Source organism: Panthera onca, chromosome F1, assembly GCF_046562875.1.
Source record: "Panthera onca isolate mPanOnc1 chromosome F1, mPanOnc1 haplotype 2, whole genome shotgun sequence".
Taxonomy (NCBI): Eukaryota; Metazoa; Chordata; class Mammalia; order Carnivora; family Felidae; genus Panthera; species Panthera onca.
In genome coordinates, this window is record NC_138355.1 from 60301347 (window position 1) to 60322045 (window position 20699).

Below are 20699 nucleotides of genomic sequence, written 5' to 3' on the forward strand. Positions count from 1 at the left end.
CTGAATTGTTGTCCTTTTTTTAGGCTTGTGTGTTTTGAGAGACAGAGAGCGCAAACAGGGGAGGGGCAGAGAGAGGGAGACAGAATCCCAAGCAAGCTCTGCACTGTCTGCAGAATTGTGACATCATGACCTGAGCCGAAATCAATAGTCAAGCTTAACCGACTGAGCCACCCAGGGGCCTCTCTAGATAAGTCATATTTTAACTTAGATGGTGCCATGGAAATAGTAAAGCAAGTAAAACAGTAGAAAAACCCACCTGTTTAATGTCTGTGAGAAATCAAATGTTCCTAAAACATTTTGTACACTGTCCAACTTATGTCTTTTTATATATAAACAAAGCCACGCTCATTATGGATTCTCAAAATGCTGATATTGTCAAAATGGGACCTGTGTTATGTTGAGCTGATTATTTTTTGCTCATGCCATCAATAAGTTATTCTCTCGATAAAGAAGATGTGGTATATATATACAATGGAGTATTACTCGGCAATCAAAAAGAATGAAATCTTGCCATTTGCAACTACGTGGACGGAACTGGAGGGTATTAAGCTAAGCGAAATTAGAGAAAGACAAATATCATATGACTTCACTCACATGAGGACTTTAAGACACAGAACAGATGAACATAAGGGAAGGGAAGCAAAAACAATATAAAAACAGGGAGGGGGACAAAACAGAAGAGACTCTTAAATATGGAGAAAAAACACAGGGTTGCTGGAGGGGTTGTGGGAGGGGGATGGGCTAAATGGGCAAGGGGCATTAAGGAATCTACTCCTGACATCGTTGTTGCACCCTGTGCTAACTAATTTGGATGTAAATTAAAAAAATAAAATTTTAAATCAATCAATCAATCAATCAATCAATCTCTGTGAGGTATTCTGAAGTTTGGTATCATCGTACCCACTTGGGATAAACTTTTCAGCCCCAGTTGTAATTTGTACAACTATTGCGAACCATGCCTAGAGTAATTGGTAATCAACCCAGTCCAAGAGTCAAAATACCGATGGATCGAAAGGGCTCTCATGACGCTGAATCTCCTATAGGCTGGCTGCTTCCACAGCACCGGGGACGAGGCCAGGCTGCCCTAAATATTCACAGGCCCGGACACGAGAGCACAAAGAGAATGATTGTTCCAGAGCACACCCCTCTTCCCTCCCCCCTCCTCCCCCCCAGCTCCATCCTGTATCGGGAGGTGCTTGAAGCACAAGTGTGTGGACAGTTTATGAATCTCCGTGTATTTCAGTTAACCGGTCGTGAGTCTGTTACATCTATTATCGAGCTCACTCCCCCATGTTTTGATTTTGCCAAATGTTTAGCTTAATTCAGATACACTTTCCATGATACTCATTAATAATGATATTTAAAAGGGAAGGAGGAGGAGGGAAAGGTTATCTACTATAATGTTTTTCTCAGTGAACCCATGCTTATTGTTCATAATTATCTTTTGGTTTCCTTCCTAAGTCACTCTCAAAATTTTCTAGAAATCCGTGTTTACCTGTTCTATCTCTTGGTGCCTGTTCTGTTTGGCTCAGTTTTGCAAAGGACACTTACAGCAATTCAGAAATTTCATCCTTGGAGCTGTTCCTGTGCCCTTGACTTATTTTTCTATCCAGGAGTCATAACATAATTCAGAAGAGTAATAAGGGTCACCTGGGTGGCTCAATCAGTTAAGCGACCAACTCTTGATTTTGGCTCAGGTCATGGGATCGAGCCCCATGTCAGGCTGTGTGCCACGTGTGGGGCCTGCTTGAGATTCTCTCTCCTCTCCCTCTGCCCCTCTCCCCCACTTCTGTGCTCTCTCTCTCCACAATAAAATAAAATGGCTCAGTTGGTTAGGCATCCAACTTCAGCTCAGGTCATGATCTCACAGTTTATGGGTTTGAGCGCCATGTCGGGCTCTGTGCTGACAGCTCGGAACCTGGAGCCTGCTTTGGATCCTGTGTCTCCTTCTCTCTCTGACCCTCCCTCACTTGCACCCTGTCTCTCTCCGTCTCTCAAAAATAAATAAATGTTACAAAATAAACTAAATAAATAAATTTTTTAAAATAATTTTTTAAAATAATCTTATACCTCTCCTGTTTAAAGAAATAACAAAACGTTTTCTTCCTTTTCTTACAAAAGTGACCTGTTCAATGAAAATTTAGAAAATAAAGCTGGTTCTGGTTCAAGATAGTAAGGGAGAAGGATCCTGAACCTGCCTGCTCCCGTCAACACACTGAATCCACATGTACATACCAAACAATTCCCTCTGAAAGAAAACCAGAAACCAGCCAGGCAACTCCTATGCATTGGGCAAAAAACCCCTCACATCATGATGGGTAGGAGATACTGAGGCACAACGATGCCGTAATGCCACCCCCTGCTCTGCAGCCCACAGTCAGGGGGAAACTCTTCCTACAGCTTCTCCCTAAGAGGCAAAGAGTTTGAAAACCACATCTGACAACCCAGATGCTTTTAAGAGCTGAAACCATAAAACTCCTAGAAGAAAACAAACTGTAAGCTCCTTGATATCGCTCTTGGTGATGACACTTTGGATTTGACACCAAAAGCAAAGACAACAAAAGCAAAAATAGACAAGCGGGGCCGCATCAAACTAAAAAGCTTCTGCACAGCACAGGAAATCCGTCAACAAAATGAAACAAAATCCAACAGAATTGGAGAAAACCTTTGGAAATCATCTCTAATAGGGGGCTAATATCCAAAATATATAAAGAACTTATACAACTCAGTGGCAAAAAAAAAAAAAAAAAAAAAAAAAAAAAAAGAAAGAAAAAAATCCAATTAAAAAAATGGGCAAAAGATCTGAATAGGCATTTTTCCAAAGAAGGCATACGAATGGGCAACAGGTACATGAAAATCGGTGTTTAACATCACTAATCATCAGAGAAATGCAAATCTGCAATGAGATGTCAGCTCACACCTGTTTGGAATGGCTGTTATCAAAGCCAACAAATGCCAAGGAAGTGGAGAAAGAGGAACCCTTGTGCACTGATGGCGGGAATGTAAATGGTGCAGCCACTATGGGAAACAGTACGGAGGTTCCTCAAACAATACAAACCAACACTACTATAGGATCCAGCAATTGCATTTCTGGGTGTTTATCCAAAGGAAAAAGAAAAGCACTAAGTCGAAAAGATATCTGCACCCCCATGTTCATTGTGGCTTTAGTCACAATAGCCAAGACATGGAAACAACCAAAGTGTCCATCGGTGGATTAACGGATAAAGAAAATGTGGCATATATACTGTGAAATAAGTCAGAAAACATAAATGCCATATGATCTCACATGTGGAATCTAAAAAAGAAGAAAATTGAAAAACAGAGCTCATAGGTACAGAGAAGACATTGGTGGTTACCAGATGCGGGGGTGGGCAAAATGGGTGAAGAGAGTCCTAGGCACAAACTTCCAGTTATAAAATACATAAGTCAGGGGCGCCTGGGTGGCTCAGTCGGTTGAGCGTCCGATTTCGGCTCAGGTCATGATCTCACGGCTCGTGAGTTCGAGCCCCACATCGGGCTCTGTGCTGACAGCTCGGAGCCTAGAGCCTGCTTCTGCTTCTGTGTCTCCTAATCTCTCTCTGCCCTAAACCACTCACAGTCTGTCTCTGTCAAAAATAAATAAACATTAAAAAAAAAATTTTTTTTTTTAAATAAAATACATAAGTCATAGGGATATAATGTACAGCCTGGTGACTATCATTAACATACTGTCTTATGTATCTGAAAGTTCCTAAGGGAGCAGATCTTAAAGTTCTCATCACGAGAAAAAAAGGGTAACTCTGTGTGGTGATGGATTCTAACTAGACTTATGATGGTGATCATCTCACAATATACATAAATAGCGAATCATGATGTACATCTGAAAGTAACACTATGTGTCAATTATATCTCCATTTTTTTAAAAAGATACTATGGATAAGCCAAAAGAAAAAAAAATAAATGCCTCACCATCCTAAAGTACTGCTAATAATTTGCTGTATATCCTCCAGACTATTTCTATGGGAAGTTCTACATATAATTACAGTGAGCTTGAGGATTGGGGCAAGATCAAGGCAAAGGCATGACCGCCAGATGGCGATAGCACACAGTCAGCTTTACTTGGACTGTGTTTTGACCTGCAGCGTGGGAAGGGAAGTCCCTTGCAGCAGGAGACTTTCCAGTGACAGCATCCTGGGGCCTCCACCCAGAAGGAGAAAAGGACAAGAAAGTCCCAGAGGAGAGAGGAATTGGTGGGGGGAGGGGTTCCTGCCTAGGTGATACCTCTCAGCAGCACGATGGGGGAATCTCTGAGTCAGAGAGTTTGGAAGGGCAGAGGCAGCTTGGGGTCTTCAGTAGCATAGCATTACTTACATGTGAAACCTAAAAAAAAAAAAAAAGAAACAGAGACTATACATATATTAAATCATCATGTTGTGCGCTCTAAATATGTTATAATTGGGTTTGTGAATTATATCTTAATATAGCTGGCCAGGTGGAAAAAAGATGAAAAATAGGATTACCATGTGGTCCTGCGATTCCATTCCTAGGTGTACACTCAGAAGAAAGACAGCAGATGCTTGCACACCCATGATCATAGCCGCCAACATTCTTCAGAATAGCCCAAAGGCGGACGTGTTCGTCGGCAGGTGAATGGATAAACAGAATTTGGTATGTCCATACATTGGAATGGTAGCCTTAAAGAGGAAGAAACATGGATGACGCTTGAAGGACATTATGTGAACTGAAACAAGCCGGTCACAAAAAGAAAAAGAATGGAATCACTGGATGATTCCATTTAACGATGTAGCTAGTCAACTGTGTAGAGACAGAAGAATGTAGAATGGGTGGCTGCCAGGGACTGGGGGAGAGGGAAATTGAGAGTCAGACGTTTAAATCGGTACAGAGTTTCAGTTTTGTAAGATGAAAAGAGTTGTGGAGATAGGTCGCACACAATGTGAATAGACCTATTCTTAAATCACTGTTGTTTTCTCCCATCAGAATGTATAATTCAATGCCTGCGCCTTCATTTAGTGGAACTCTTTTGATGCTCTTCTTTCAAGACAGGTGACCCCAAATTTGTACACTTTTCGGTAGCATCTTAATCTCCCTTTGTTCTCCCTTGAGAGTGGAATGGTTTGGGGGAAAAATATACCTGATACATACTAGAAAACAAGATGCTGGTAATTCTCCCCTGATGGTGTCTCTGCTTTGCTGACATCAAAATGGTGTCCATTCTCTCTCTAAAAAAAACAGTCCCTCTTTGGCACTTTTCTTGCAGCTTTCTTGCGGTCCTCCTCACCAGCAAGGGAAAAATGCATTCTTACTATTATTATTATTGGAGAATTAAATGGCCTCAAGATAGGCAGACAGCCTATTTTCCTGAGCCGTTTCCTTTACAAACAGTCCCTTTAGGCTGGAAGGGGTGACCTAACCCCAGCACTTTTTGTCTTCAGCTGTTAAGTACAACATGGGATCTAAAATGTGAGCAGTGACGTTTTCTTTAACCCGCTTCATTTAAAAGTATGATCCTGGGGGTACCTGGGTGGCTCAGTCAGTTAAGCGTCCAACTCTTGGTTTCAGCCCAGGTCATGATCTCCCAGTTCGTGAGTTCGAGCCCCACATCGGGCTTCGCACTGGCAGTGAGGAGCCTGCTTGGGATTCTCTCTCTCCTTCTCTCTCGACCCCTCCTCTGCTCCTGCTCTCTCTGTCTCTCTCTCAAAATAAATAAACTATAAAAAAAATTAAAAATAAATAAGTGAAAGTATGATCCCATTTGTTAAAGGGATTTTCCTTAGCTGTGGAAAGACATGAATCCATGAAATGAAGCCACGTAGAATTTGTAGGCTACGTCGGGCACTTTGTAAGCCCCTAATAAATGTGAGCTATCTAAAACAGGGCAAAGGTTTAAAAATAAATAAATAAATAAATAAATAAATAAATAAATAAATGTTTGCTATTATTGTTTTTCTTATTTGTTGCCAACATTTCTCACTTGCTGCCTTTTGTCTTTTTGTTTGTTTGTTTAAGGGTTTTTTTAAATTTATTCATTTCGAGAGAGAGAGAGACAGCACGAGCAGGGGAGGGGCAGAGAGAGAAAGGGGGAGAGCAAGAGAGCATCCCAAGCAGTTTCCGAACTGTCAACACAGAGCCGGACATGGGACTCAATCCCCTGAACCGCAAGATCATGACCTGAGCCGAAACCGAGAGTCGGATGCCTGACTGAGCCACCCAGGTGCCCCTGTCTTTTATTTTTCTTAATGGTGGCTTCTGAATTATTGGTCTTTCCTATATCAGTTCTTTCATTACTCATAACCACCCTTCGATCCCGAGACTTAATAAGTATTTATTCTCTTGCAGTTAAGAAAAAAAAAAAAGGAGAAATGAATCCAGACTGAAGGACTGGTTTGGATACTTAAATTCGTGTCCACTTTGCGTTCTCAAAATATCAGGGACAGATGTGTCCTGACAAATCATTTCTTTTACGCCCCCATTCTCTGACGAGGAAGTTGGCTTCAGAGGTGTCATAAGTGATTCGGTTCAAAGTCTGACCCCGCAAGTTTTCACACTTGGGCTTCTGGAATCCCAGCTTGCTGTGCCGATAATGTTGCCAACATTATCATCAACAGCAACCCCTTCTGCATGTTTCCTTGTGGACCTAATTTTAGAAAAGTGTGGTCCGTCAAGCTGCATTTAGGTCATGACACATTTATCAATCAAAGGCTCTGCTCCGTGTGTGAGCTGATCCCGCTTGCCGTGCTGAATGGATAGAATCCCAGCCCAAAGCCCCCAAATGCCACGCCATTTCTTTTAAAATGGTTGACAACTTGAAACTGTTGTTAGTTCCAGTTATTACCAGAGGGAACCACTAGAGGTCAGAGAAAACCGTGTCCGGGATGCGGTGCTTCTGTCCTACTACCCACCACAGGGGGGAACCCCAGGGACCTGTCTCTACAGCGGACACCCCATTGCCCCCTGAAGAGTGCTTGGTCCCATGGCCGACATTATCTAGACTTAACCAAGAGCAAGTTTATCTCTTCTGCCTACTCACGGAATCTGAGGTAACGTACTTCACTGCTTCAGTGGGATTTTGCACTTTTTAAAATTCTTCAGTTATTTAAATCTTTCCATCTGGCGACAAAGGCACCTTAATTTCATGCCATCGGATCCCTCATATCCAAATAAGTTTTGGAACTTTATGGAATACTGCAGGTTTTTTTTTTTATATTGTATGCATCTACCAGGGCCAAAAACCATAAAGATATTAAAATGGCCTCCAAAAATAACATAATCTTTTGTAACCCACTTTTTATACCATATGATTTTTTTAATGTTTATTTTTTTATTTAAAATTTTTGCTAATGTTTATTTTTTATTTTTATTTTTGAAAGAGAGAGAGGGAGAGAGTGCAAGGGAGACCAAGAATCCAAAGCGGGCTCTGCTCTGACAGCAGTGAGCCCGACGTAGGGGTCAAACTCACGAACCATGAGATCATGACCTGAGCCAAAGTTGGACACTTAACCGACTGAGCCACCCAGGAGCCCCTACTTTTTTTCTCCTAGAAAATGTGATGAACTGATGGCTTTTCACGGACTTGATTTGTTTCGATTATTTGTAGTCATTAGTTATGTTTTGGTGATTGGAAGGTCACAAGTTAGCCAAAGTAATCCTTAAGCTGCCCATGTAGCCTTTGGACAAAAGTGGACAAATTCTTTTAAGTGTCTTTGCTTTCTGGTAACAAGACATCCCGTACCCATCTTAAACCTGCCCTGTCCCAGACATGCAATCAGCTAGTTTCCTAAGCCCCAGTTCCCTTCAGTGGAAATTGATATTAGAGACCAAACTGAAAAGTCTTAATCCTATATTCAAACTATAATTAGGCCTCATTATTTTTATCATAGATGACTCATGTAATTGTCAGTTTGAAACTCTTGATTCATAACAAAGCTAACAGAATGACTGATTTATTTTACTTGCCAATAAAAGAAATAGATCCACAATAGTGATGCCAGAATTAATGCTTATGATACCACTGCTAAACGAAATGTAAATTTGTATTTGTACTTGCCTGTGTCCTTAAGGCACAGTGAAATTACTTGGCTTTATTACTCTGAAATAATCCCTCAGTCTGTGGGTTATGGAAGTTCTGTCCAAATGTTTCAGTTCGTTTTCAGTTTGAAGGGGTCAGAGTTTGACAGTTCTGAGCTCTTTATAAATTTTTTCTAAAATGTTTTAATGTTTGTTTTTGTGAGAGAGAGAGAGAGAGACATAGCATGAGTGGGGGAGGGAGAGAGAGAGAGAGAGAGAGAGAGGAAAACATAGAATCTGAAGCAGGATCCAGGGTCCCAGCTGTCAGCATGAAGCCCGATGAGGGGCTCAAACTCACAAACTGTGAGATCATGACCTGAGCCGAAATTGGCTGCTTAACCAACTGAGCCACCCAGGCACCCTGACAATTCCGAGCTCTTTATATTTTAGCTTCTGCTTTCCACTTGGGGCTGTCTTCAGCCACTGACAAAAGAGTTAGTTTTATTGGTTCCCATCATGAAGATAAATAGTAATACCTCAACAGCTGAATCTTCATAGTACAAAATGAGAATTTCATTTAAATCGCTGTCTGGATCACCTACAATGACTCATTGCACAGTTATATGTGCAAGATTTATGTATGTGCAATCTGAACAAGGCTGGACAGACCTAGTCAGACTTCCTCTATTCAATCTCTCTTAATATGTTTAGAAGCCACAGCTTCCTGACTCCAATCAGACTTCTATTGTACTAAATCCTATCCTAACATGAGAGCTTTTCGGTTATCTGCCTCCTCCCCCGACCCCCGGCCCAGCCAGCTTTTCTTCTGTCAGTCATATATGATACCAATCCCTTCCAATCAATATATCGTGTGTTCTAAGTATTGTCACATCAAACCACAGGTCTAAACAATGCTTCATTTAGTTTTACAATATATATAAGCCAAGATAGTTTTCTATATTGCTGTTTTCTAAATACAGTAGCATTTATTAAGACATCTTAATCTACCTCCAAGAAAAATACACACACACACACACACACACACACACACACACACACAGTGGAATATACATATGTATTAGAATGGCATACTATTGGGAGAATATATACCAATTCAGGTTTTTCAGGTTTTGTCAGAAATATTCTTTTAACTCATAAGGTCATAATTCTGACCTTATTTTTCTACACACACGTTTTTCTTCTTTTCCTTTTAATTTTAATTCCAGTTAACAGACAGTACACATACACTTTTCTATTGTCAATAGTATTAAGTGTGAATGGCTCAGTCGTGTTCCAAATCTTCAGTGGCTTTTGGGTAAAAACAACCAAATAAGACACAATTCCATTATAGTGTTGAAGAGTTATTTCAGATGTTACGTATGTCACTTTAAAGCTTTAGCCACAGGTGACTTCTGACTCTGGTTCTGATGGGGAACGATGCAGTAGGCTCTCCGTCTAGATCGTACAGATGTAAATCTGTGCACACACCAATAAAAATCGTATTCTCTAGTGGTACCAAGGAGTGGCGGGTGCAGGCGGGCCTTGGCCAGTGGCATTCCGGACAGGGGCAAGCCTGTCCTAGGTGGGTAGCCACCGAAGCCTCCATTCCTGGACCAGCCACTGAGCTGAATGCGGGCGGGCAGCGTGGGCTTCCCAGACCATTGTGCATAGTCGTGCATTCCAGAGCCGTGCGAGAGCTCCAGCCAAAGGTGCTCCCGCACGCTGGTGCTGGGCTGCCAGCCCAGGTACTGACAAGATCAAAGCCTCTGGCTCCTTGACAGTGACCGGAGTCCGGGACCAACCAAAGCTGAACTCCATCTCATTGCAGCCGCGGTCCAGCCCGGCCCCCTGCCCCGCGAACTCCTGGTGGGCTCCCCATGGCCAGCCCCTCACAGCGCCAGACCGGAAAACACTTGGTCTCTCCAGGAAAGAGAAAACAGAATTTCAGGAAACTCTTCAGTATTCAAGAAAAACAATTTATGGAAGACCTTTGTTTTATGATTGTACCGAATTTTAGCTGTAATACCCTTTAACCGCAATCCCGTGTTTCCACGGAATTTGCCTGAAGTGTTTGCTCTTTACCTTTGGTGCAGAAATAAAATATGTCATATGGCTTAAATTCCCAATTGTGCATGCAGTGGGATCTGGACAATAACCACAGATACATTTTTTTTAAAGAAAATACTTTAAAATATGAATGCAGACGTTTAATTTCCCCTCTCTATTATGCCATCTATTTTGATCACCTTTTGAACGGAAAGAGATTTACTATAGAAGACCTCAAATTAAAAGTAATATTTAAAAAATATTTTTATATTTATATCGTAAATATTTTATGTATTTACAGCAACATATCCAAATCACTCTTAAATGTATCGTGCATTTTAATAATACTAAAATATTAATGAAATTGGGGCACCTAGGTGGCTCAGACCATTAAGCATCCAACTTCGGTTCAGGTCATGATCTCAGGGTTGGTGAGTTCAAGACCCACATCTTCTCTGTGCTGACAGGTTGGAGCCTGGAGCCTGCTTCAGATTCTGTGTCTCCCTCTCTCTCTGCCCCTCCCCTGCTTACACTCTGTCCTTCTCTCTCTCAAAACGAAACCTTAAAAAATGTGTTGTAATTTTTTAAATCATAAACTATTAATGAAATTAACAACCCATATTACTCTCTACTTAACTTGTAGCTTGCAAGAATTAAAAGATATCTACCCGCATAAGACAGTATGGCGTCCCTAGAGGGTTAAGATTCACCAGGAATGCAGAGATGCATACCTGCCCGTCATATTGCTGAAAACCTCATTTTAATGATTGCGTCACGTGACGCCATAGGCTTGCACCAGAATTTAGCCTGCCCAACCCCGTTGGTGTGCTTCACTTCGTCACCGTGAGTCAGACTGAGATTAACCACCGTGGACTCACTGAGCTTTGCGTTTCTGACTATATCCTTACGACAGGTGCCTAGACAGGTGTGGCCGTTTGTTCAGGACTCTTGGTGAGAATTTTCTGGTCGCCTTCCCAAAAGCTGGTCACCAGCGTGCATCCCATGAACACCGTACCGTCGTATCACCACCGTCTCACCACGCCCTCAGCGGCACTGGGTGTAGTCTTTACTTTCATTATTATCACCTCTGCCACTTTGAACGTGGAAGTGAAGCCTCGTTATTTGGGTTTTCACTTATTTCGTTGCGGCTGCGGCTGACGTGTTTTGTACGTTCACCGCGCGCCCAGTTTTCGGGGTCTCCCCCCCCCCCCCCCCCCCCCCGCCCCCGACCCCGACCCCGACCCCGCTTTGGCCGCCAGGTAGGCGGGTGGGGCCGAGCGCGCGATTCCGGGCCCCGCGGCCAGGGGGCGCTGCCACCCAAGTCCCCCACCCCTACCTCCCCGCCCCGTCCGGGCTGGGGCGGGCGGCGGGCGGCGGGGGCGGGGCGCGAAGGTCGGCGTCTTCAAGCCCTGACCTTCGCCGGAGGGCCCCGCGGCAGCATGACGGTGGGAGCCAGGCTCCGAAGCAAGGCGGCGAGAGGCCTCCCGCGCCGCGGGCCCCGGGGGCGAGCGCGGACGGAGGGGGACGAGGAGGCGGCCGCCCTCCTGGAGCAGCCGGAGCGCGGGGACGAGGCGGCGAGCTGCGCGAGCGCGGGGCGCCCGGGCGCCCGGGGCGCGCGCAAGGTGCACCTGGCCGTCCTCCCCGAGCGCTACGAGCCGCTGGAGGAGCCGGCGCCGGGAGAGAAGCCCAAGAGGAGGTACCGGCAGAAGCTGAAGAAGTACGGCAAGGTAGGGCCCGCGGGGTCGGGGTGCGGGCGGCCCGGGCCCCGGCTTCCCGAGCGATCGATCGCCGCGAGGGTGGGGGTCGGGTCCCCACCGTCCGGCTGCGCTCAGCCTCCCCGGGCTGCCCCTGCGTCCCCTCGCCAATAGTCGCTACCAGAGCACCAGAAAGTGTTCCTCCTGTCGTCCGGGAGGTGAGGGAAAAGGAAGTCGCAAGTAATGACAGAGGCCAAACCAGGGCTTTCGGGGAGCACCGATGCATCCGCTCCTCTGGGGCTGGCGGGTTGGTAACATTTCCAGCGGGCCCCGACATTCCCGGTGGCTCTGATCCCCTTGAGGCTTAACCTCCCTTGTCCAGTTGGTGGGACAGAATTCCCTATTTTACAGATGGGGAATACTGAGGCATTAGCGTGGTTAGGGGACTTGTAGAAGGCGACCCAGCTGCAAAGTAGGGAGTTGGGGGCCAGTTCATCTGTTCTCTGCCAACAGTGCTGGCCAGGGTGTCCCTCCAGCTGAGAGCTGTTTGGGTTATGACCCCCAAATACTCCCACGGTTATTTCCAGGGCCTGGGAGCTGAACAGATACGTACATAGGCACTTGTTGGATCTCCTTTTCTCTTCTCCCAGCCGGCTGTGGGTGTATTCTGGGGCCTGCAGACATGCCTTTTGCCTTGGGTGGGGGCAGGGGAGGAGGAAGGGGTGAGACAGAGAGGGGGAGAGCGAGAGAATAGGAATATGGGATAAAATGACAGTGTCCTCAGAGATCAGAGCCTGAGGTGCCCAAGTGCCTCTGCCTGGAATCACTTGCAGCTGCTGCTGAGTCCGCTCCCTGGGGCGGGACCGGGCCACACAGAAGACTGTCGCAGAAGTCATGGTGTCCTGGCCGAAGGCGCTATCTGCTTTTTACTGCCTCATTATCTGTGTCATCCAGTGGCCTCTTATCATATCTAAAACCATCCAGTCTCCACTCCCAGGAACTTCGGTTTATTATCCCCTGTAAAAAGCAGTCAGCAGCTTTGGGGACAGTGCACGAGCAGGCAGTGGTACGTGTTATTACTAAAAACTGTCAAGTCGGGACTTTCCAGCTCGGAGTCGCGCTAGGACTCCTCTCGCTCTTCCTGGTCTCAGTGGAGCACAAGGAAGCAAGCCATCATTTGCCTCAGCTGGTGAAGTGGTAATGTGCACAGCTCGGGTCACAGGGTGGCCCTTGGAGGTGGTTTCTGGGAGCTCGCCACGTGCAGGGATTGTGCTAACCACTGGAGATGCAAAAATAGATACAGAGCAGTCCTGCCCCAGTGAAGTCCACACCTCCCGGGGAGATCCTGGCATAGTTGGGGCACCGCCATGGAGCCGCATGGTACAGAGTCCTCAGGAGGTTGGAAAGCTCAGGACGTTTTCTTTTTTTTTTTTTTTAAGTGTTTATTTATTTTTGAGAGAGACAGAGCGCTAGTGGGGGAGGGGCAGAGAGAGAGAGGGAGACACAGAATTCGAAGTAAACGCCAGGCTCCGAGCCTGATGCAGGGCTCGACCTCGAGAACGGTGAGCTCATGACCCGGGGGGAAGTTTTATTTTAAAAAAATTAAAAAAAAAAAAAAAAGGTGAGAGGTTGCATTGGGGGTGCTTGGGTGACTCAGTCAGTTGAGTAGTTGGTTTCAGCTCAAGTCATGATCTCCTAGTTCGTGCATTCAAGCTCCACATCAGGTTCTGTGTGGACAGCGTGGTCATCAGGCAGCTAGGAGAGGGTCAGAAAGAGGAAGTGTCGGTCCTGGAATAACCTTCAGCTCAAGAGGGAGAAAAATGTCCTCATGCTCTAGGTAGCAAGCAGGTAAGGACAGGGGCATTGGAGCCAGACTGCCAGGCTCAAGCCCCTGCCCCCACCACCTGTTGGTGGCTATGCCCATCTCTTTGCCTCAGTTTCCTCATCTGTAACATGGGATAAGACTAGGGTCGTGGCAAGGAGTAAATGAGTTTGTCCACGCAAAGATCTCCGAGCACACCTGGCGTGTGGAAGGGCTCTTGTGACTGTTGGCTGTTATTTCAGGGGGTGAAGGAGAGACCCCGTGTGACTGTTTCTTTCCTGATTATGTTTATGCTCCTTTTTATGTTTATTTATTTTTGAGGGAGAGAGAGAGAGAGAGATCATGAGCAGTGGAGAGGCAGAGAGAGAGGGAGAGAGAGAATCCCAAGCAGGCTTCACAGCCTCACCAGGAGCCTGATGCGGGGCTCAAACTTACAAACTGCGAGATCATGACCTGAGCCAAAACCAAGAGTCGGCTGCTTGACCGACTGAGCCACCCAAATGCTCCAGCTTTTATTGCTTTTTAATGTTCCTTTATTTTTGAGAGAGAGACAGAGGGAGACCGAGGATCCTAAGCGGGCTCTGCACTGACAGCAGAGAGCCCGACGCGGGGCTCAAACTCAAGAACCGTGAGATCATGACCTGAGCCGAAGCCTGACGCTTAACCGCCTGAGCCACCCTGGCGCCCCTCTGGTTAGGTTTTAATGAGCTGTAACTCAGAAAAAACCTCAGTCTGCAGCTGATTGCCCACCTCAGCTTTGTGCCTGCGTCCTGACCACATTTCAAAACTGAAGGCTTGGTCTTTATATTCAGGGGAAAATGATCTTTGTGGGCAGCTGGGTTTTGTTTGTTTGTTTGTTTGTTTGTTTTAACTAGAAGTGCGCAGGGAATCCCTGTCTTCCCTGGGGGTTAGTTGAATACCAGAGAAGCCCCAAAAGCCTGGCATCCTATGACAGCTCTAACAGATTACCACCAGCGCCATGGTTTAGGTCATAGCACAAATTGTGCAGGTCTGGAGGCCAGGAGCCTGAAATCAGTCAAACTGCGCCGAAGTCTGCAGGCTGGGCCCCGTGGGGCCTGCAGGGAAGAACCAGGCTCTTCGCTCGTTCTAGCTTCCAAAGCTTCCACATCCTCCATCACAGCCAGCACTGCATCGTCCGCAAATCTCTCCCTCTCCCTCTGCCTCTGTCATTACATTGCTTTCCGTCTGACCCCTCCTGTGTCCCTCTTGTAAGGACTGTTGTCTTTCTTCGGATCCTTTTAAATATATGGGGTTTCTTAAAAGGATTGGGCCCACTTGGATAATCCAGGACCACCTCCCCATCTCAAGACCCTTAATTTAATCACATCTGCGGGGGGCGCCTGGGTGGCTCAGTTGGTTATGCAGCTGACGTCAGTCAGGTCATGATCTCGCGGTTTATGGGTTCAAGCCCCGCGTTGGGTTCTGTGCTGACAGCTTAGAGCCTGGAGCCTGGTTCAGATTCTGTGTTTCCCTCTCTCTGCTCATGCATGCGCTCTCTCTCTCTCTCTCTCTCTCTCTCAAAAATAAATAAACATTAAAAAAAAATTTTTAATCATATCCGCAAAGTCCCTTTTGCCACATAAGGGCCACATAGGCACAGATTCTTGGAATTGGGGGGCGTTATTCAGCCTGCCACGCTGCCCTGTGCTCTCCCATGTCTCAACACTTCTCTGGAGAGATTATTTGGGTTGAAAACTTGACTCAGGTCAAAGAGTTCAAAACGTCCCTCACATGACTGGTGTTAATCAACTGGTCGTTAATAGGTATTTTACATTTCTCTGTATCACTTTCCTCCAATCTGCTCTGACAGTGTTCCAGCTAATGAGCTATTTTAGTAGCTTTTTTCTAAAAAATTTTTAATGTTTATTTTTGAGACAGAAGGAAACAGAGTGTGAGCAGGAGAGGGGCAGAGGGAGAGGGAGACACAGAATCCGAACCAGGCTCCAGGCTCTGAGCTGTCAGCACAGAGCCGGACACGGGGCTTGAATTCATGAACCATGAGATCATGACCTGAGCCGAAGTCGGACGCTCAACTGACTGAACCACCCAGGTGCCCCTTGGTGACTTTTTTCTAAATTAGAAAAATGATGTGCCTGGCAATTTTTGAAAGTAGCAGGCTGAGGAAAATGGATGCGCAGACACCAAAAATGTCAAGTTTAATGCAGGCCATCCGTGATTCTGGTGGCATTGCTTACAGAGGACTGTTACACTTGCTCCCAGAGAACAGTTGCCTTTGTTATTGTTATCTCAAGGAGGCAAGTAAAATTCTCCCACCCAATCTTACTACTCAATAACAGAGATGGCTCTCTTAGCAACATCACGTCACCCCCCGCCCCACGCATGCACCCTGATGTCTCAGTGAGAAGTCCGCAGGGCAGTATGCCAGGAATCCGTGTCTAGAGAAGCCATGGATGTTACCCAAATATCTCCCAGGGCTCCTCATTTAGCCTAAGAGTTTCCGAAAGAAAGACCCAGGCCCTTTCCGGGTGCTGGGGATACAGTAATGAGCACAAGAAAGTCCCTTCATCGGGGAGAGAGGGAGAGACAGCCTACCAGATCGGCAGAGTAGGTTTGCTGGGCGGTGTTGGAAGTGAGGTTTGGGATTGAGATCAGGGATTTTAAGTGAAACCAGGAGTTTTAGGTGCTTACTGGAGTTGGAAAAGTCAGGGGGCCAGAAGACAAGGCGTGTGGTGGGGTCTAGGTCACCTCCATGGATGTTGACATCATCCAGAATGATGAGGGAAGCTGGGAGAGGTACGGGGATGGGGGCGGGCGGGTAACAGCACATCAGGATTAGTGGGTGGTAGCCGGCTCCATTTTTCCTGTTGCGATTCCATTCGAATCCCTTGATGGCCCCTGTCTAGCACCATGCCTTGCAGAAAAAGAGTGGGTAGCAAGAAAGCCTGGTGTCATCCTACCCGCAAGGAGTTGTTGGGTTTTTTTTAATGTTTATTTACTATTTTTGAGAGAGAGCGAGAGTGAGCACGTGCCCATAAGTGCAAGTGGGGGAGGGGCAGAGAGAGAGAGGGAGACACAGAATCGGAAGCCAGCTCCGGGCTCCAAGCTGTCAGCACAGAGCCCGACCCGGGGCTCAAACCCACCGACCACGAGATCATGACCTGAACCTCAAGATCATGACCTGAGCCAAAGTCCAGATGCTTAATGGACTGACGCACCTCAAGGAGTTTATAATTGCACTGAGGGATGCAGCAATCAGAGAACAGCAGGAGTCTTTAGACACAAAGGTGTGGGTTGTGCCCTGGAGGGAGGGAGGACCGAGTGGGCTTTCAGATTAGGCGGGTGAAGGAAGAGTTGACCCAGCCTTCAGATGATGCGGTAACTTGGCTGGAACAGAGAAGAAGAGTGGACTTTGGTTTAAAAAACAAAACAAAGGGCACCTGGGTGGCTCGGTCAGTGGGGCATCCACCTCCCGATTTTGGCCACAGGTCATGGTCTCACACTTCGGGAGATCGAGCCCCACGTGGGGCTCTGCGTTGATAGCGTGGGTGCGCTCCCTCTCTCAAAACAAATCACCACAGGGGAGAAATGAAACAAAGATAAATAAAAAATAGAACAAAACCAGGGGCGCCTGGCTGGCTCAGTGAGTAGAGCATGTGACTCTTGATCTCAGAGTTCAAGCCCCACATTGGGTGTGGAGCCTACTTTGAAAAAAAAGAGGAGGGGCGCCTGGGTGGCTCAGTCGGTTAAACTCCGACTTCGGCTCAGGTCATGATCTCACGGTCCCGGGAGTTCGAGCCCCGCGTCGGGCTCTGTGCTGACAGCTCAGAGCCTGGAGCCCATTTCAGATTCTGTGTCTCCCTCTCTCTCTGACCCTCCCCTGTTCATGCTCTGTCTCTCTCTGTCTCATAAATAAATAAATGTTAAAAAAAAATTTTTTTTTAAAAAGAAAAAAAAGAGGAAAGAAAACTGGTCTGGTCTTAGAACTAGCAGCCTGCCTCCTGTTCCCAAGATGTCTGAATCAGCTGGAAACACACATCGCCTTGAACTGCTTTGCGGGATGATGACGTCTGTTCTGAGTCCCTACCTGTTCTTCTGTGGGGGGCGGATGTGGAGACGCCTCACTTGCTAATCTGCCCTGAGGGAAAGAGGCACCATGATTCTCTGCGCGGGTCACCCTTTGCGCGGGTCACCGTTGTGTATGAGGGATTACGAGGTGCCTAACCCAACCCCTTTGCTTTTCTCTTCTCTTCTTAAAAATAGAATGTTGGGAAGGTCATCACCAAAGGGTGCCGCTACGTTGTCATCGGCCTGCAGGGCTTCGCCGCGGCCTACTCCGCCCCATTCGGGGTAGCCACCAGCGTGGTCTCGTTCGTCCGCTAGTGGGCGCCATGGGGACGCGCGCGCTGGAGAAAGGATGGACGCTCTCCTGCTCCGGGAGCCTGTGAATCCGGGACCATTTCAGACCCGAACCCGCAAAACCCCTGGGGGAAGACAATGGCTTTCTTTGTTGAATTGGATGAATGCTGTGAATGGAACATCCCTGCCCATCTGCTGAGCTTCTCATGACTCTAGGACACGCGTGGCTCCGACGGACGATCCCGCAGAGTGAGGCCCGTGTTCGGTTTGGGGTTATGGTTTGCCCTCGGTTCCCAGGGCAGCAGAGGCGCTGTCTGGCTGGCTGTGCCCCATCTCCTTCCTCCACCCCTTTGTCACCAAGAAGCAAGGAAGGAAAATCTCCGTGAAGGTCGTGATGCTTCTGAGACTGTTGATGAGACGTGATGCTTCTGAGACTGTTGATGAGACGGGTGACTGTTTAAAGTAGATAAAGCTTGTGATTCCCACCCTCCTGTGACACCAGCACGCAGCCGCTGGTGATGAGGCAAGGAGGGAGTCCAAGTGCACATACAGGCTGGGTTGCACAGGTCGCTGGAGGGAGTGCCCGCGTTGTGCCCAGGCCAGCCCAGTGTGGCTGCGTGTTTGGAGCCGCACGCCTGCGGCCAGCTGACGGTGGGCGTCCTGACTCCGCTGCTGGGCACCGTCGCCTACTCCCCACGGCTGTCCGTGCCTCTGTGCCAAGCCACCGAGGGCACTTTGTCTCGGGAGAGAAGGAGACGCGAGGCCTGGCAGGGGAAGTGTGCGATTTAGAGGAGGAGCCAGGAAGTAGGAGACAGGTGTGTTGGAGGTAGACAAGAAAGATGGTGGACAGGAGAAGTGGCAGGATGGGGGCCGGGTCTGGTGTACCAGTGCTGGGAAATCTTAGGTGGGCTGGGCTTCCGGCTCTGCGTAGGGACCAGGGAGGCTGGGCGGCTGGAGGTGCCATGGCTGGCGCTGAAAAGCCCTCTGAGGCCCATGGGCTCTCACCGGCTGCCCGTGTAGCATCCTTGTCGTTTGCTGCCAGGTTTGTCCCCAGGACAACCCACGGACTGCCATTGGACCGTTGGCCGGGGAGGTGAAAGGAGAGGAGGCTCCTCTTCCCATACCCCTCGTGATGGGCCACTGTTCCACCTGTTTCCAGAATATCCAGAGGTCCGAAGTGATGGCTGCTGATCAGTCTGTAGAATGGGTATTAACACCTGCCTGTGGCCCCGACAAGTTTCCCAGACTCCGCAAAGGAGGTCTCTGGGTTCACGCCTCGCCGGTCAAGCCGACGAGGTGGCCCCCGGAAGTGAAGAAGGTGGGCAGACAGACGGGGACAGAAAAAGGAATGGGTGGAGGAGGAAGTTGTAGCTGGACTCAGCCTCACGTTCTGGAAACCCACGTTGCAGATGAACTTGGATCCGGTTCCTGGACCATTAGTATTTGTGAGGAAAAGAGAAAACAGACAGTCTTGTTTTAACTCAAATGAGGAAAGTTGATAATGGCACATTTTCACACATGTAAGATAAATATAGCTTGCCTGGTCACGCTGGGACCGGGGGGAGACACGTGGTTTAGTGGGAGAGCCAGGCAGGCCTGTCCGGCCCACCAGTGACAGAAGGGGGACGGGAGGAAGCAGCCTGCTGTGAACTTGAAGGATGCCCCTCCCCAGGGGGCGGGGGTGGGCGGGCTGAGAAGCTCACTGAGTCCCCTGGGGGGATGGAAGTGTGACCCAGAAAGGGACCAGAGCTGCCAGGGCCTGTCCAGGGAAGACCTTCCCTACCCCACTCCCAAACTGGAGACACTGTCAGACCAGACACATTTGACCCTAAAACTCATACAGTCTGGTTAAGAATTAACCCAGAAATTTCTTAAGGCGAAACCTCGCAGGGATTGTCCTGGGAGCCAGATTCTTGTGTACAGAAGATGAACTTCTCCAAGCCGCTCAGCCTCCCAGGCGAGTGTTCACCTCCCCGGCCACCGGGCACCCGTGTGGCAGATCCCCCTATCACCTGTTCTCTGTCCTCAGTTTTGTTTTTTTAACATCAGGGTCCACGCCCTACTGGGAATTGAGTTTTAGAGCTTTGCTTTTACACGCTTGAAAGAGGCTTCTTTTGTATCCTTTTCTTGCCCTGTTATGTAAATAAAACCCTCAATTTGTGTAATGTTTCTGTGTGTAACGAGTTCTTCTCACCCCTCACTTTCTGGCCTTGCCTGGGAGAGACTCCCTCAGCCTCCCGCCAAGGCTAACTTGTGCAGCAGGTGAGGGCCAGTCAGGCAGCACAAGGAGCCTAGTGCCCCTCCAAGGCCCAAGGGGAGGGAGAGGGTCCCTATTCGCCAGAACTCTGCTTGGGTGTTAAGGGGAGGGGGGAGGGGTGGAGGCAGGGGGTTGTCTAGAAACCCAGCAGGAAAGGTTTCCAGCTCACGTGTTTGTTATAAGTGAACATTTCCAGAACCTCCCATTGTTCAAAACCAGCCTTTGTGCTCCAGAGCCAAAACATGTAACTCGAAGATAGAGGCTGGGTATAAAAAAGGAAGGTGGTTTCTTACTTTGCCAGGCAGAGGAGGCTGCAGCCAACCAGTGCCGCCAGGACTGCAAGCACCCCCCTCCCAGGGTAAAGGGTTGAGGAGTTTGAGAGGAAAATATAGGACCTGTATTTTCTGAGAGACATTTTACTCACTAGATTACCTCTATATTATAAAAGGATAGAACTCGGGGCGCCTGGGTGGCTCAGTCAGTTAAGCATCCAACTTCCGGCTTGGGTCATGATCTCATGGTTCGAGGGTTCGAGCCC

The 20699-nt window shown here is 47.7% G+C and overlaps 1 protein-coding gene across 1 annotated transcript; it reads left to right on the forward strand.

Moving 5' to 3' along the window:
* Positions 1 to 11387: 11387 nt before the first annotated feature.
* CF1H1orf115 (chromosome F1 C1orf115 homolog) lies at positions 11388 to 20073 on the forward strand. The gene is made up of 2 exons (XM_060643219.3): positions 11388 to 11777; positions 17809 to 20073. Exons 1-2 carry the CDS (start codon positions 11490 to 11492, stop codon positions 17926 to 17928), a joined length of 408 nt encoding a protein of 135 aa, XP_060499202.2. The 5' UTR covers positions 11388 to 11489; the 3' UTR covers positions 17929 to 20073.
* Positions 20074 to 20699: the final 626 nt, after the last annotated feature.

Coding starts and splice junctions, on each gene's coding strand:
- CF1H1orf115 (XM_060643219.3), top strand. CDS start 11,490: ATGACGGTGGGAGCCAGGCTCCGAAGCAAGGCGGCGAGAGGCCTCCCG. Junction 11,778..17,808: donor AGCTGAAGAAGTACGGCAAG/GTAGGGCCCGCG, acceptor TCTTAAAAATAG/AATGTTGGGAAGGTCATCAC.